Consider the following 15,469-nt stretch of genomic DNA (forward strand, 5'->3'; position numbering starts at 1 on the left):
AGATGCACAGAATGGAACGGAGGTAGTTTTTCCAGATATAGAACTTTCAAAACACAGGAAGTGTCACAGTATGTTGCAACACCCTTTATACTGTGACACTTTCTATGTTTTGAAAGTTCTATATTTTGAAAATGTGATTGCTGACATGCAAAGCATTTTGGGACTGTATCAACAGTGGACTAACGCAAATACCAAAATATAGTTTTTGAGCGGTATTTTCCTTTAAGTGAGGGAACAAAGCTATACCAAATAATTTCTGTAACAATAAGTACATTATTGTGCAGTTTAAATGAGAGTAGCATCCAGAATTGCATGTCTTGGCAACTTTGTAAAACGTTAATGCAATGTCTATGAAAACAGTGTCCAAATGGTTATTTCAAACTGTGCTATATAATTTCAGGGTATCATTTTGTGTATTTTGGTTTCAAAATGGACCATTACACCCATTTGATGTGTTCCCCCTTTTCTGGATATGCTTGAATATGCATTGGATAACAGTACTTGTACAGTGTTTTAGCATGAATCTGTGAACTGGTTAAACATTATTCCATGCATTTCTTTCCGTTTCTGCGCACCCTTCTCATTTATTTTAGTGTTTGATTCAACATGTGGGACAGGTTATTGACATTTTTACTTTGTCATTGATTTAAATGTTTTCTTCTAATGTCTGTTTGTGAATTCTGTACATTATTCTTACATTTAGTTAATAGGCTACATATTTCTTATATGATGATTCACGTGCAATGAAATCTACTGGACTAACAGATTGAAGAAAACCCAAAATATTATTATCAGTAGACTTTTGTCAGATTAATTATTACATTTCCTGAATGGAGATATAAAACCCCCGGTTCTATGCTAATATGAGTGAGACGGGATTCACGGCTCTATGGGCTCGAAAAACCAATCGCGCAACATCTGTTGGAGACAGACGGGTCAAGTGGCGAATGAGGTGAGCCCCTCTCCTCCTCAGGAGGTTGAAAAGATTTGGCATGGGCACTCAGATCACGAAAAGGTTCCACAACTGCGCGGTTGAGAGCTTGACTGGCTGCAACACCACTTGATATGGCAACTGCACCGCCCTTAACTGCAAAACGCTACAGGGGGTGGTGCGGACGGCCCAGTACATCCAGGATCTCTATATCAGACGGTGTCAGAAGAAGGCAGCCAAACAATGCCAAATACTTCAGCCCCGAAGCCATAGACTGTTCACTCTTGCTACCTTCCGGCAAACGGTACCAGAGCATCGTCTCTTGGAACAACAGGCTTCGAGACAGCAGCCATAAGACTGCTAAATAGTTCATGAAATGGTTACCCGGACTATCTGCATTGATCTGCATCTTGCACTGACTCTATGCACACCTGGCTTCGTCGAGCATGTCTGAGATGTCTCACATTAGAATATAGCCAACTCCCGTATCAGCAGAAATGCTCTCTGAAGCCAGGGTAGTCCCAAGAACATCACCCCCTCAGTGAGTGTACACCAACAGAAGATGCAGTGACATCCAGAAGGTAAAGTAATAAAGGTATGAGTTGTGGTCCAACATGCCACAACACAAATCTCTCTTAAGGAAATGCCTTACAACAGTGCCCAAGAGGTAGCCATACCTCCGGTGGAATAAGCCCAGTTTAGTCAGGGCGGCGGGTGGAAAGGCATTAACTCAATTTTAAGCGAGACAATTTTAATTGCCACTGTCCTTAGGCATAAAGGCGGGTTTGGGTAAGAATGTTACCCTTGATAACTCTGGGGCAAACTGTAGGCATGAATGGTGGACTGCGTGCAGCTCACTCACTCACTAAGTGCAATCAGCAAAGATGTCTTGTATGAGAGATATTTCCAGCGGCTCAAAAGTTTGCTGTGAAATCGGCCCACGCACAAAAGAAAGATCCCAAGATGGGGCTAAAGGCTTGGAGACTGGGCGTAAACGATGCTTTCCCTTCGTAACAGATGGTGTTTCCGTACTGTGTTGTCCTCGAAGCCTATATGACAGGCAGAGATAGCGGCTAAATAGACCTTAACAGTGAACTGTTTTTCGGCCACACCTAACAAAATGAGGGATAATACTTGTTCCCTCACTCTGTTTAGAGTGGGGAGTATCAAGCATAGAGGAGGAAAAGCGTAGAGAATTACCGCTTTGCCAAGTGTGTGCCAGCGCGTCCAATCCCAGTGGTGTATTTCCTGCTATCGCCAAGAACAATAAACAACACGTCTTTGTGCTGTGAAGAGATCTACGGCAGCTAGACCGTATCACTCCCAGATCTGGTTCACCACCTGGGGATGGAGTCTACCCGTAACAGGTTCCCTCTGGACAACAAGTAATGAGAGGAGTCGTACGTAATGAGAAGAAGTGTGCCCTGCTCCACAGTCTTGACAGCTAGTCTGTGTCGATGCAGAGCAAGTGACACCCTGGTGTGTTGATGTATGCCACTACAGTCGTATTGTCTGTCCTGACAAGGATATGATAATATCGAAGGAAGAGCAAAAAGTTGATCAGTTTGAATAAAACACTGTCAGCAGTTTGAGGTCATTTATAGTGTGGCAGAGCTGTGGGGACCCTCGTGCACTTCACCCCACCCTGTTCATGATGACACTACCCCTAGGGGAGTGCGTGAGAAGAAGATCGAGGGGCTCTTCCAGTTATGGAGCGCTGAGAGACAGTCTGTGACAGTGGAGGCTCCTCAAGAGGAGGACCATCCTCCTCAGTGAATCTAATTTATTTATTTATTTTGTGTAACATTAAAAAAGTTAGCCTTTTTTGATAAAATGATACAAAATATATTCACAAATAATTGATTCAAACACACTGTGTTTGCAACGAAGGTCTACAGTAGCCTCAGCAGCACTCTATAGGGTAGCACCATGGTGTAGCTGGAGGACAGCTAGCTTCACCCTATTCAATAGACTTACACGGTAATTATGACAACTTATGGAGGACATCCTCCAACCCATCAGAGCTTTTGCAGCATGAACTGACATGTTATCCACCCAATCAAAATATCAGAGAATGAATCTAGTACTGAAAGTATAAGCTACAGCTAGCTAGCACTGCAGTGCCTAAAATGTGGTGAGTAGTAAACTCACCAAGAGAGAGAAAGACAACGGTTTTGAACAAATTAATCTCTTAAAAAAAGAAGTGCAGGTCGGGACACGAAGTGAACTGTTGGATGCCCCTCACTGCCGCTGGAGACGTACCCCAAGGTAGGACATCCCTTCTTTCCCGAGGGAATTAAGTGGGCGGGATCTCGATGAGGCAGCAGCGAAGGACCGCTTCCCTGTCGGCCTCTGTTAGGAGAGTCGAACTAAGGGTTCGCAGCCTGGTGCATTGCTGAGGGTTTTGCGTTGCAGACAATCCTGGTGCCAGCGTGTTGCCCTCTCCCTACAGCAAGGCCTTGGCTCATGGAAGGGGAGAGTGGGTTACCCAGATCTTGGGGACAAGCAGAAGTTAAAGGCTTCGCCTACCTTACAAAGATCTTGTGTATCGATTATGATGGTGACAGGCCTAAACAGTTCCTTCGGTGTGATAGGACTATGGAGGAAATCTGCCTTTTCCTTGTGCGAGAGGCTGGACATGTTGAGCCACAAGGCTCCACCACCGCAAGGCTCATGGCGCGCCCACAACCTTGTATGACGACTCTGGAGGCCCGGAGGTTGAGATCTGCAATGACAGATCTCGTCCCACAGGTACTGGATGACTGTGCCTTTGTCTAAGATATTGCCTATCTCTAGCAACAAATTGGCCTGGTAAGCCAACAGTAGGGACATTACGTTCAATTCACATACAGAACATGCCGCAGATATGTAGACCTTTTGGAATATGGAGGCGGTGAAACGCTTCAGGGAGAGCAGTGCTGGTCATTGACGAGGACCTGGGGTTGAGGTGGTTAGCCAGTGACGGCTCGACAACCGGCGGCTTGTCAAAGCCCTTGTCCTCCTCCACGATCTTGAGTCTGACCACTGTCCGTCTGCAGACATCGATAAGTCCGAATCTGTCATTGGGTATCCTAGCTCCGCTGAGGTAGGAAGAGGGCCTCAAGCCTGGGGCTTCCTCTTCCCCCTCTTCTTCCTCTGGTAAGATGCCAGTCATTTCCTCATCATCAAACTTGTCAATGACAAGGTCCCCTTCCCCTTCCCCCGCTGCAAGCTCATCAAACAGTGGTTTGAGGTCCTCTGGGTAACTCTCTGCTACCTCCACCCATGTGGGTTGAGGTTGCGTGGTAGCAGGCTGTGAGGGTGATAGGGCCCACAAAAGGACTGCTCTTCACAGCCTTCACTTGAGGGCGGTCTTGGGAAAGTCCATACCGTGCACAGGGTGCACGGGAAAGCGAGTGCTGACTTAGCATGTTACCCAGCTTAGCTAAGTCTTCCGGCGAGAGCTAGCCTGTTGTAATGTTTTTAGCTAGCTTTCGAGCTAGCTAGACAAGAGACAGGAGCTAGCAATGTTACCTTTGCAGGTAGTAATGCTGGTGTGTTTAACTAACTTTCCAGCGAGCCTTGCGGTGTGGACTAACTAAGTCTCGATAGCTAGCTGTATACTCAAAGCAAAACTTTCCTTTTGATCAGTACTCAACACCATCGACAGGAGCTGAGGCCCCAAGTTTTGCAGTGTTAACCTTACTGTTCGCTTGAGAACAGTTCAGTAGGAAGACTTTGAGTGAACATAGTGAGCATAGTCTCTTCCGCAAGGAAGAGGCGAGAATGACCAGTGGGCGGGCGAGTGGCGCCTTATAAGGAGACCTGTCTGTCTCCAACAGACATTGTGTGATTGCTCGCCTGATCACTGGGCTCAAAGAACCAAAGTATTTGAAAAGTATTTGAAATTAAACCTGCTTTTCAAATGCATTTAAGCTTATCCAAAGCCTAATTTCAACCAAAACCTGGAAAGGTATATCCTACAAAAAAAAAGACTTTACAAAATGTAATGAGGGTGTTTTTATAATGTAATGATAATAACAATTCAAGTGCTCACACATAACAGAGACTCATATCTTTGGTAGAAGCACCAAATAGTGTTTTTAGGGCCCCATGAATGGCTGAAAATCAAGTTGATTAAGATTTTCCTCCTATCAATAGCCCATCATCAGCTGTTGGAATATCAAAACTGACCAGCGGATCAGTAGTATTTCACTCTATTATGGTTAGCTTTGACCAGAAAGATCAGTGAACACAAACGTTGGTCAATAGAGAGCTACAGATCACAGGGTTTTGTTCTAGCCCCGCACTAAGTTAGGTAATTAATTTCAATAAGATCATGAAGTTGATTGGTTGAATCAGGTGGGCAGGAGATGACATGGTAGGCTATCTGCCAGAGCCTACTGTGAGTATACAGTATGTGGTTCAGTGCTGGGCTGCCCCTCCACAATGTTTGGCCTCTGAGGTCCCTCTCAGGGCCCGCTCCTCCTTTAGGTTAGCCTCCTTTAACTCCTCTCTGGCTCTCTGCAGCAGTTCTGGGCACAGCAGCACATCCAGTGCTGTCATGGCCAGGGCCTTGGCCGCCCGCAGGGTGTAGAACTGAGCTTTATCATCACCTAGACGATGTATTCAGAGACACACACAAGTAAGCCTATGTGAAAAATGTTTGAATACCAGTCAAAAGTTTGGACACACCTACTCATTGCAGGGCTTTTCTTTATGTGTACTATTTTCTACATTGTAGGATAATAGTGAAGACATCAAAACTATGAAATAACACATATGGAATCATGTAGTAACCAAAAAAGTGTTAAACAAATCAAAATATATTTTATATTTGAGATCCTTCAAAGTAACCACACTTTGCCTTGATGACAGCTTTACACACTCTTGGCATTCTCTCAACCAGCTTCATGAGGTAGCCACCTGGAATGCATTTCAAATAACAGGTGTGCTTGTTAAAAGTTAATTTGTGGAATTTCTTCCCTTCTTCATGCATTTGAGCCAATCAGTTGTGTTGTGACAAGGTGGGGGGTGGGGGTATATATAGAATTTAGCCCTATTTGGTAAAATACCAAGTCCATTTTATGGCAAGAACAGTTCAAAAAAGCAAAGAGAAATGACAATTGATCATTACTTCAAGGCGTGAAGTCAATCTGGAAAATTTAAAGAACTTTGAAAGTTTCTTCAAGTGCAGTCGCAAAAACCATCAAGCACTCCGATGAACGGCTCTCATGAGGACCGCCACAGGAAAAGAAGACCCAGAGTTACCTCTGCTGCAGAGGATAAATTCATTAGAGTTACAAGCCTCAGAAATTGCAGCTCAAATAAATGCTTCACAAATTCAAGTAACAGACACTCTTTGCATCAAGATTGTTACACACTTTTTTGGTTACTACATGATTCCATATGTGTAATTTCATTGTTTTGATGTCTTCACTATGATTCTAAAATGTAGAAAAAAGTACAAATAAAGAAAAACCATTGGTGTCCAAACTTTTGACTGGTACTGTACCTATATTTTCACTGGACAGCTACTGTTAGACAGGGGTAGGCAAACCTGTTTTGGCTTTTTCATTATGGGGTATTGTGTATAGATTGATGAGGGGAAAAAACAATGTATTCAATTTTAGAATAAGGCTGTAATGTAACAAAATGTGGAAAAAGTCAAGGGGTCTGAATACTTTCCGAATGCACCGTGTCTACTGTGTTTCTAATTGATTCCAGGTGTATGACAAAGACATACCAGCAGCTACGGTGTATTCCTCTGTGTGGTTGAGAGCATCTGAGCCAATGTAAAAGTAAGGGTGGATTCCGGGAACAATAAAAGACACATTGCCAAAGTCCGTGGAGCCTGTGGAGACAAACAATCAAAGGTCTTTCATTCTACATTACAGTATTACAGTTTCATTGCAAGAACATTTCCTTCTTGTATTTCCAATGACCACAATACGGCCTGTGGAAAGCACAGTGAGGGATGCACCATTGAGTTGCTGTCTTACCAGAGGTGTTTTTGAGGACATCTTCATCTGTAGTGAATTCCATCCCCAAAGCCTTGCCGTTTACCTCATACAACCCATGCAGGGTGGGATTCCGCAGGACATTGTGAAAGGTATTCCTTGCGAACTCCAGTTCAACCTTTTAAAAAAATATATATTTTTGGTGAATCGCTTTGGATCAGGGTTAGGGTCCATTTGGAATTTCTGTATTGAATTATATTCAACTCATTGGCCCAACAGGAATCAGAATTTGAATATCCTGTAAAAGTAACTGCCTCTTTACTGCCGCATCATGTCCCCTAATCTTTTGAATGGGCTTGATGACTATATTAGCAAATTCGTGAAAAACGCAGTCATTGATATACAGTGCCTTCGGAAAGTATTCACAATTCCCTACTTTTTTCTATATTTTGTTGTGTTACAGCCTGCATTTTTAAATGGATTTTTATTGAGATTGTGCCTCTGGTCTACACACAATACCCCATAATGTCAAAGTGGAATTTGGTTTGTAGAGAAATTTTGAAATTAATGTAAAAAAATGTAACTTAATAATCTTGTGTCAATAAGTATTCAAACTCTTTGTTATGGCCAGCTTAAATAAGTTCAGGAGTAAAAATGTGCTTAACATATCGCATAATGAGTTGCATGGTCTCATTCCGTGTTCAATAAGTCCAGAGCATCTTATCTGAGTTTGACAGTCGTTTCACTGACTTTGCATCACTTGAGCCTATTGCCACTTATATGTGCTTTCCATTTGGCACAGACATAAATGTGGAAGTCATTGCCTCCAAAATCTGATCACATGTTCAGTCGGACACAACTATAGCAGAAACTGAAATTCTCACCCTCCAAAATGACATTAAGCTGAACTCCAGGGCAACCACTGAGATGAAGGAAGAGTTCTGGAAGCTACTGCTAGAGAAGTATCCAAACATAAGAAGATGTGCTCTCAACTTAACAGCCCCTTTTGGATCAACCTACCTCTGTGAGTCTGCATTTTCTCACATTAAGTACAGATCTACTATGACTGATGACCACTTTGTGGCCTGCATGAGACTTGCAACAAGTTGCTACAGCCTTGACAATGAAAAACTACTAGTATCCACCCAATGCCAAAAGTAACACTAAGGTAGGAAATTAAATTAGTTGCACTTATTTGTGGAAAACATGTTATTGGTCCACATTATATTTGGGTATCAAATAGCAGCAGGTCCATGCTCAGTGGTGTGTTGCGTTTGATACATGTTGTTGGTTGGTTTAGATTTAGAGACTGGTAGATCTCATCAGACTGACAAATGAAAAAGTAGATCTCACATCAAAGAAGGTTGGGTACACCTGCTCTACAGAATAAAAATATTCCAAAACATGCATCCTGTTTGCAACAAGGCACTTAAGTAATACTGCAAAAAATGTGGTAACGAAATGAATAGAAAGCGGTATGATTGGGGCAAATCCAACACAACACATCACTGAGTACCACTCTTCATATTTTCAAGCATGGTCGTGGCTGCATCATGTTATGGGTATGTTTGTCATCGGCAAGGGCTAGGGAGTTTTTTGGGATAAAAAGGAACTGAATACAGGCAAAATCCTAGAGGAAAACCTGGTTCAGTCTGCTTTCCAACAGAGACTGGGAGACAAATTAATCTTTCAGAAGGACAATAACCTAAAATAAATCTACACTGGAGTTGCTTACAAAGACGATATAGAATGTTCCTAAGTGACCTAGTTACAGTTAACATAAATCGGCTTGAAAATCAAGACTTGAAAATGGCTGTTTAGCAATGATATTCAAAATAACTTGACATAGCTTGATTTTTTTTAAAGAATAATGGACAAATATTGTACAACCCAGGTGTGCAAAGCTCTTACTTACCTAAAAAGACTCACATCTGTAATCGCCGCCAAAGGTGCATCTACAACAAAGTATTGACTCAGGGGTGTGAATACTTCTGTAAATTAGATATTTCTGTATTTCTATTTTCAATAAATTTGATAGAATTTATAAAAACATGTTTTCACTTTGTGATTATGGGGTATTGTCTGTAGATGGGTGAGAAAACTAAAATATTTAACCAATTTTGAATTCAGGCTTTAACACAACAAAATGTGGAATAAGTTAAGGAATATAAATACTTTCTGAAGGCACAATTATATTTGTGTTTGTGGATATCATTCAAAAAGCCTACACCAGTTAAAAGACTAGGAAAATGATGCATCACTTGCTTAGCATATTAGCATCACTTGCATATTGAATTTGAATTGAAGGAAGTAGAATTTAATTCAAACCAATTCAAAGAAATCAATGGAGACATGAAACATGAGTCTCAATTTTTTTTTCAAACATTTTGCCAAAAGCATCTGCCACTTATTACTGCAAAGAATATAATGTTTGTTTTTTTACCATGATGTGTTAGGTTGCACCCTTCAATTATAGAGTGTTTGATCTAACGCATTCTGGGAAATTATTTTTCCCCATAATATTTTATAACATGTAAGTGAATTATGAATTATTACAGACAACCTACAAAATGTTCTTAGAATTTTTCCAGAGGACTGTAATTATTTAAATAGACTTTAGGATGAGTTTTAAATATGAAATGTTTCAAGAACATGTTAAACATAGTATTGGTAACCATACATGATGTCAAAATAAACATGTGCCTAATGATGTATGCAATAAATTATCCATTTTAATTTCAATGAATTTCATTGTCTTAAATTCTACTTCCTTTCAATCAAATTCAATCAAAAAAATGCTGCTTCCTGTGGAGTGAGGCCAATTAGAATGTAATTAAAATTCAAGAATTTAATTTTAATTATAGACTAATTCATAACTCAATTCAGAATTTAATTAATTTTCCTACTCTGGAAAATTATGTTGAGGAAATTTGTTTGTTAAATATAACAATAATTTGTGTGACACGCAAAAAGAAGTTATTCACATATTTCTCTTAAATTATTATTTTTCCTCTTTGTGGTGATTTTGTCATTGTGCTTACTTCACAGCCAGTTGCCATGGCAGCGGCTCTAAAACACATCTCAGCCTTGGCCTTGATGGTGGGCAAGTCTTTACGTAAGGGAGTTCGGAGATAGTACTCCAGCTCTGTGTAGGCAGGGATGATGTTGGGTTTCACCCCTCCATGCTTGATGATACCTGCACAGGACCACACAAGGAAGCAGTGTAGAACTATATTTGGTAAATGTTTGCTGCATAGAGTTTGCAGGCCTCCCATTCCTTCTGCGTAGAGTTTAAAATGGCTCTGAAGTTGTTATTGTGGAAATAAATATTGCTCTTGAGGACAAGATCAGGAGGAACATACAGTACGTGTTTATGTTAACTGAGCTGTCCCTCACCGTGGATTCTCCAGTCTGGCTTGAGTTCCTGTCTGAGCACTGAAAGGTTATTGTAGGCAAGGACAGCAGCGTCCAGCGCGTTGACCCCTTCCCAGGGATAGGCTGCAGCATGAGATGCCTTGCCATGGTATCTCACTATGAGACTGGAAATAGAAAAATTGTGCCAAAACGTTGGTCTTTACCCATAAAATATTGGGAGCATATTTAGAGTGTGTGACTATCTGAATATATATTTTTTTTTTTACACAAGTTTACTATTCTATTAGTCAGTACCACTTACAACATTTTTGAGTGCGTATCAACTTATGCCTTTCACTGGTAATGAAACAAGAAACCAGACCTAGGCCTCAGAGTCATGACGTTGGTCTGGTTTATTCTGAGATTCATCAGCGGTATCTCACATGTTGCAACTGGTCTGACTGCAGCCTGAAATAGCACTGCAATGCAGCTAGGGGCCCCAGTACAGAGTTCATGCATATTTTACAAGAGGTTCTCTGCCAACAATGGATTGCACTCTACAACATGGATCTCTACCTAATATGTTTTCCGTTCTAGCAGCCATTAACTATGACAAGTGGGATTATGAAAGATTGCGTACGTTTCCCAAATGTACCCTTTTAGTAGTGCGCTATAAAAGGAATGTGGTGCCATCGGGTGCCACAAAAATACAATTAGACTGTTGTGTGTGAGCCCTTGAAATAACCTTACTCGTGTTCAGCCACATCTGGCAGCCAGGCAGCATCCTCCTGTGAGGGATGAGCCATGAATACCACGTCCATGCCATCAAACGCTCTCTCCCTTATCAGGTCGATTTTACCCCCTCCATTCTCTTCTGCTGGGGTTCCCAACACTGTCACCTGTGGAGGAAGAGTTGGCTGGTCAATGTGTCCAGAGCATTAGCTTCATGCAAATCCTATTTTACAATGCACTCAAGAATGATGCTTCAGGTTATTGTTGGATGTGTAAGGGAGGTTACCCTAGAGTTGGGGGTTTCAGTGAGGTGGCAACAATGCAGAGCTGATTTTCTTTCCCAGCGTGAGGCTTTTATTTGCATGTGGAGATAACAGCCAGCTATATTTATAGGCAATTATTTTTTATAAAGACTTCCTCATATGCGTTCTCCTGTTCTATTGGTTTTCTTTCCACGTTCTTTCATTGTCAAGCAGCCAAAGGCATTATCCTACTCATATTTGCAACCCACGATAGTTGTTGTATCTTCAAATCCCTCCTCTTTCTAACAGATATTTCCATATCTGTCGATGAAACCGCTTGCATGTGCGGTGCGCATTTTAGAACATGTTTTCCCGCAAATTGCATTTTTGAACATTTACGTTTAGGCCTACTGCCGTGTGTACATTGTTGCGCCTAAAATGTGAATAAATAATAGTTTATCAACATTATTTGTTCTATCAGCCCTATTAATTGATACAGCATATACCTCCACTACACTACATTGATGCGTATCAGTGGAGATTAAGAAGTGAGTTTACACAACGCCCACTGAAAAATAAGTGGGTATACAGTGTATAACTGCATATACCCTCCACTACACCAGTGACAGCATGGTGAGTACATAATAATAAACATCATGGCAGCCTATTTTGACTCACTTTAATATACACTCAATGGCCAGTTTATTAGATACACCCATCTATACTGAACAAAAATATAAATGCAACATGTAAAGTGTCAAAAGATCCCCAAAATGTTCCATATGTACAAAAAGCTTATTTCTCCAATTTTGTGCACAAATTTGTTTACATCCCTGTTAGTGAGCATTTAGCCAAGATAATCCTCCCACATGACGTGTGGCATATAAAGAAGCTGATTAAACAGCATGATCATTACACAGCCGCCAACCACGCGTAACCACACCAGCCCAGGACCTCCACATATGGCTTCTTCACCGGCGGGATCGTCTAAGACCAGCCACACGGACAGCTGATGAAACTGAGGAGTATTTGTCTGTAATAAAGCCATTTTGTAGGGAAGAACTTATTCTGATTGGCTGGGCCTTGCTCCCCAGTGGGTGGGCCTATGCCCTCCCAGACCCACCCATGGCTACGCCCCTGCCCGGTCATGTGAAATTGATTGGATATTTTGTGTTTGACGCACCATTCTCTTGTAAACCTTAGACACAGTTTTGCTTGACAAACCCAGGAAGCCCGCCAGTTTCTGAGATCCTGGAGCTGGCGCGCCTGGCACAGACGATCATACCATGCTCAAAGTCGCTTTGGTCACTTGTTGTGCCCATTCTAGTGTTCAACCAAACAGTAACTGAATGGCTTGATGTCTGTCTGTCTGCCTGCTTTAGCAAGTCACGGCCACTTGACTCAATGTCTGTCGGAACAAACCATTTTCGTGAACGTTTGAGTAGCTAATAAACTGGCCACTGAGTGTACATTATATAACACACTCAGTACCGTTTCTTTACAATAAATATGTTAAATGACTAACAGCAGACTCCCAGGAGGAGAACATGCACCCTCGGGCAGAGGTGGCACCACAGGTCCCAGGGTGGTGGGGCAAAAAAAAACGTGGCCCAGAGTTTTTCCTGATCTGGTATACATCCAGACCCTATCAGGTATAAAAGATTGATAGGACCAGAGTTTTTCTAATCAGAGCACATTGTTTAAAAAAAACCTCCTGACCCTAGGGAGGATGAAAACCCTGAATTATATTTCAAAACTAGACTAAGGGGGGGGGGGTTCCTTTACACAGAGAACCGGACAATAGAACTCACAGGGCTGAGCTTGCATTATGCAGGTTAACATCTTGTGGGAACAAGGCCTGTAGCATATGCAGCTGCGGTTGTAATCAGTAGCCTACAGTTGATCACAGTAGACTACAGTTGATCAGACTGAAAAATCACCATGTTTCCATCACATATTTTTTTAATTTAACTAGGCAAGCCAGTTAAGAACAAATTCTTATTTACAATGACGGACGACTCTGGGCCAATTGTGCGTTGCCCAATCAGGCCGGATAGGATTCAGCTTGGATTCGAACCAAGGTCTGTAGTGACGCCTCTTGCACTAAGATGCAGTGCCGTAGACTGCTGCGCCACTCGGGTGCCCCATGCAGCATGTCAGATCGGTAATGTTTAGCTGTAGGCTGATGCAACATTTCTGTGAAGAGTTTGCGCTTGTGTAACTCTGGCGGGAGTGAGGTGTTTTCACTTTTGCTTTATTCACGGCCGGGGAATTTATCTGAGGTCGTGCAACCCGATACAATTCATGGTTGCTGCGTTCACGTCGTTAGAACATAGCAGGGTGAAATGTAGGTGCAACTCGATATGATATGTGCCTCTGTTCACGACAGGGGAACTGAGCAGGAGTTAACGACTTCAGTGAAACTCCACGTGATTATTGCATTCATATTTTCTGGTGTTGCACTTGCATTCAGTAGTGTCTAAGAGTCACGTGATTATATGAAGAAAGGACACAGATGGTTCCTGATGTGAGAGATTCACTGTGGTGTTAAACAGAACAACTGGTGCTGTGAGATTAGGATATCAGGACCTGTAAAGCAAAGGATCGCAATATATGGGGAAATGGGATGGCTGCAGTTTTGTCGTTATGAGAACATGATGAATGGAATGCTAAGGCATAAATGTACTAAAGTGTGTATTCTTCTTATTCTCTCCTTTTGCTGTAGGCTTATCAATGTTATGTATTATGTCATGCTTTCTGTTTTGTGTGTTCCCCGGAAATATCGCTGCTGTAGCTAATGAGGATCCTAATAAAATACTAAACACTCAAATGAACACGAGGTAAGTGGAGAGCGTGCTTTGCGGCCGGCTCGCACGACCTGTTATGTCGGTGAGACACACAGACCTTGTTTCCAATATGGACTGCTAAATTGTGCAAGAGTTGACAAACCATGAAGCAAAACAGTAGGCATACTTTCTCATTCTTGTTAACGCTTTTGAATCAACATTTTCATGAAACTGTGAGCATGCACGTAAAATATATCTTCAAATATTTTACCTGTACAGGGACGGGGAAATCGGGTGTGTGTTCTACCAAAGCTTTTAATCCGATGGCTGCAGCGGCTCCTATTTCCGCAATGAGGTTATGGCCACATGCATGTCCAATGCCTGGCAGTGCGTCATATTCACTCAAGAAACCAACATTTATGACATTATTGTTCTCCTTGCCACCGACAGGTCCCCATATGGCACGGAATGCTGTCTCGAGTTTAAAATGACTGTCCACAGTCCATCCCTTCTCCTCTGAGAAAAATGTAACTAACCTGTCGTGGGACTTTCTTTCTTCATATGCGAGTTCTGGGCAACTCCATATGTCTTTACTAAGACAATGAAGCCTGTCCTTGGCTTCGTCGATACAACTGCCAACTTTTTGTTTTAGCTCCAGGAGCGTATCTGTAGCGTGCTGAGCCATTTATAACGAGTCGACTGAGTCGGCACTGGACTGCAGACAGTAGGGAATCTTCATTTGCTCAGATTGACTGGAGTGACGACTGCATTTCAACACATTTTGGCATGGTGCATTGAAAACAATGTGCTGTTTTATAATGCTATTCTATACATTTTGTAATGAGGCTAAGTCAAAATGCTGCCGTTTTAAAGCACATTTTCTGCAATTATACAGTTTTTGCCATGGGGCAGAGATTTTTTTGTTGCTATTTTATAGCGCATCTCGTGCTTTAGTTCACATTTTGCCATGAGGCTGGGAGAAAATGTGGCAGTTTTAAAGTTAATTTCCTGCTAGTCTACACCTTTTGCTATCATATCTGCCCCCCCCCCCAAAAAAATAGCTCTATAGTCGTGGCCATAAGTTTTGAGAGTGCCACAAATATTAATTTTCACAGAGTTTGCTGCTTCAGTGACTTCAGATATTTTTGTCAGATGTTACTATGGAATACTGAAGTATAATTACAAGCATTTCATAAGTGTCAAAGGTTTTTATTGACAATTACATGAAGTTGATGCAAAGAGTCAATATTTGCAGCATTGACCCTTCTTTTTCAAGGCCTCTGCAATCCTCCTTGGCATGCTGTCAATTAACTTCTGGGCCACATCCTGACTGATGGCAGCCCATTCTTGCATAATCAATGCTTGGATTTTGTCAGAATTTGTGGGGTTTTGTTTGTCCACCTGCCTCTTGAGGATTGACCACAAGTTCTCAATGGGATTAAGGTCTGGGGGGTTTCCTGGCCTTGGACCCAAAATATCAATGAT

At 41.9% G+C, this 15,469-nt stretch overlaps 1 protein-coding gene across 1 annotated transcript; it reads right to left on the bottom strand.

Moving 5' to 3' along the window:
• Positions 1 to 4,912: 4,912 nt before the first annotated feature.
• LOC135557400 (xaa-Arg dipeptidase-like) lies at positions 4,913 to 14,747 on the bottom strand. Its single transcript, XM_064990628.1, has 7 exons — positions 14,256 to 14,747; positions 10,975 to 11,123; positions 10,267 to 10,409; positions 9,912 to 10,066; positions 6,913 to 7,048; positions 6,657 to 6,764; positions 4,913 to 5,526 (listed from the first exon to the last, which is right to left on the bottom strand). Exons 1-7 carry the CDS (start codon positions 14,667 to 14,669, stop codon positions 5,336 to 5,338), a joined length of 1,296 nt encoding a protein of 431 aa, XP_064846700.1. The 5' UTR covers positions 14,670 to 14,747; the 3' UTR covers positions 4,913 to 5,335.
• Positions 14,748 to 15,469: the final 722 nt, after the last annotated feature.

This window comes from Oncorhynchus masou, chromosome 16, assembly GCF_036934945.1.
Source record: "Oncorhynchus masou masou isolate Uvic2021 chromosome 16, UVic_Omas_1.1, whole genome shotgun sequence".
In the NCBI taxonomy this organism is placed as follows: Eukaryota; Metazoa; Chordata; class Actinopteri; order Salmoniformes; family Salmonidae; genus Oncorhynchus; species Oncorhynchus masou.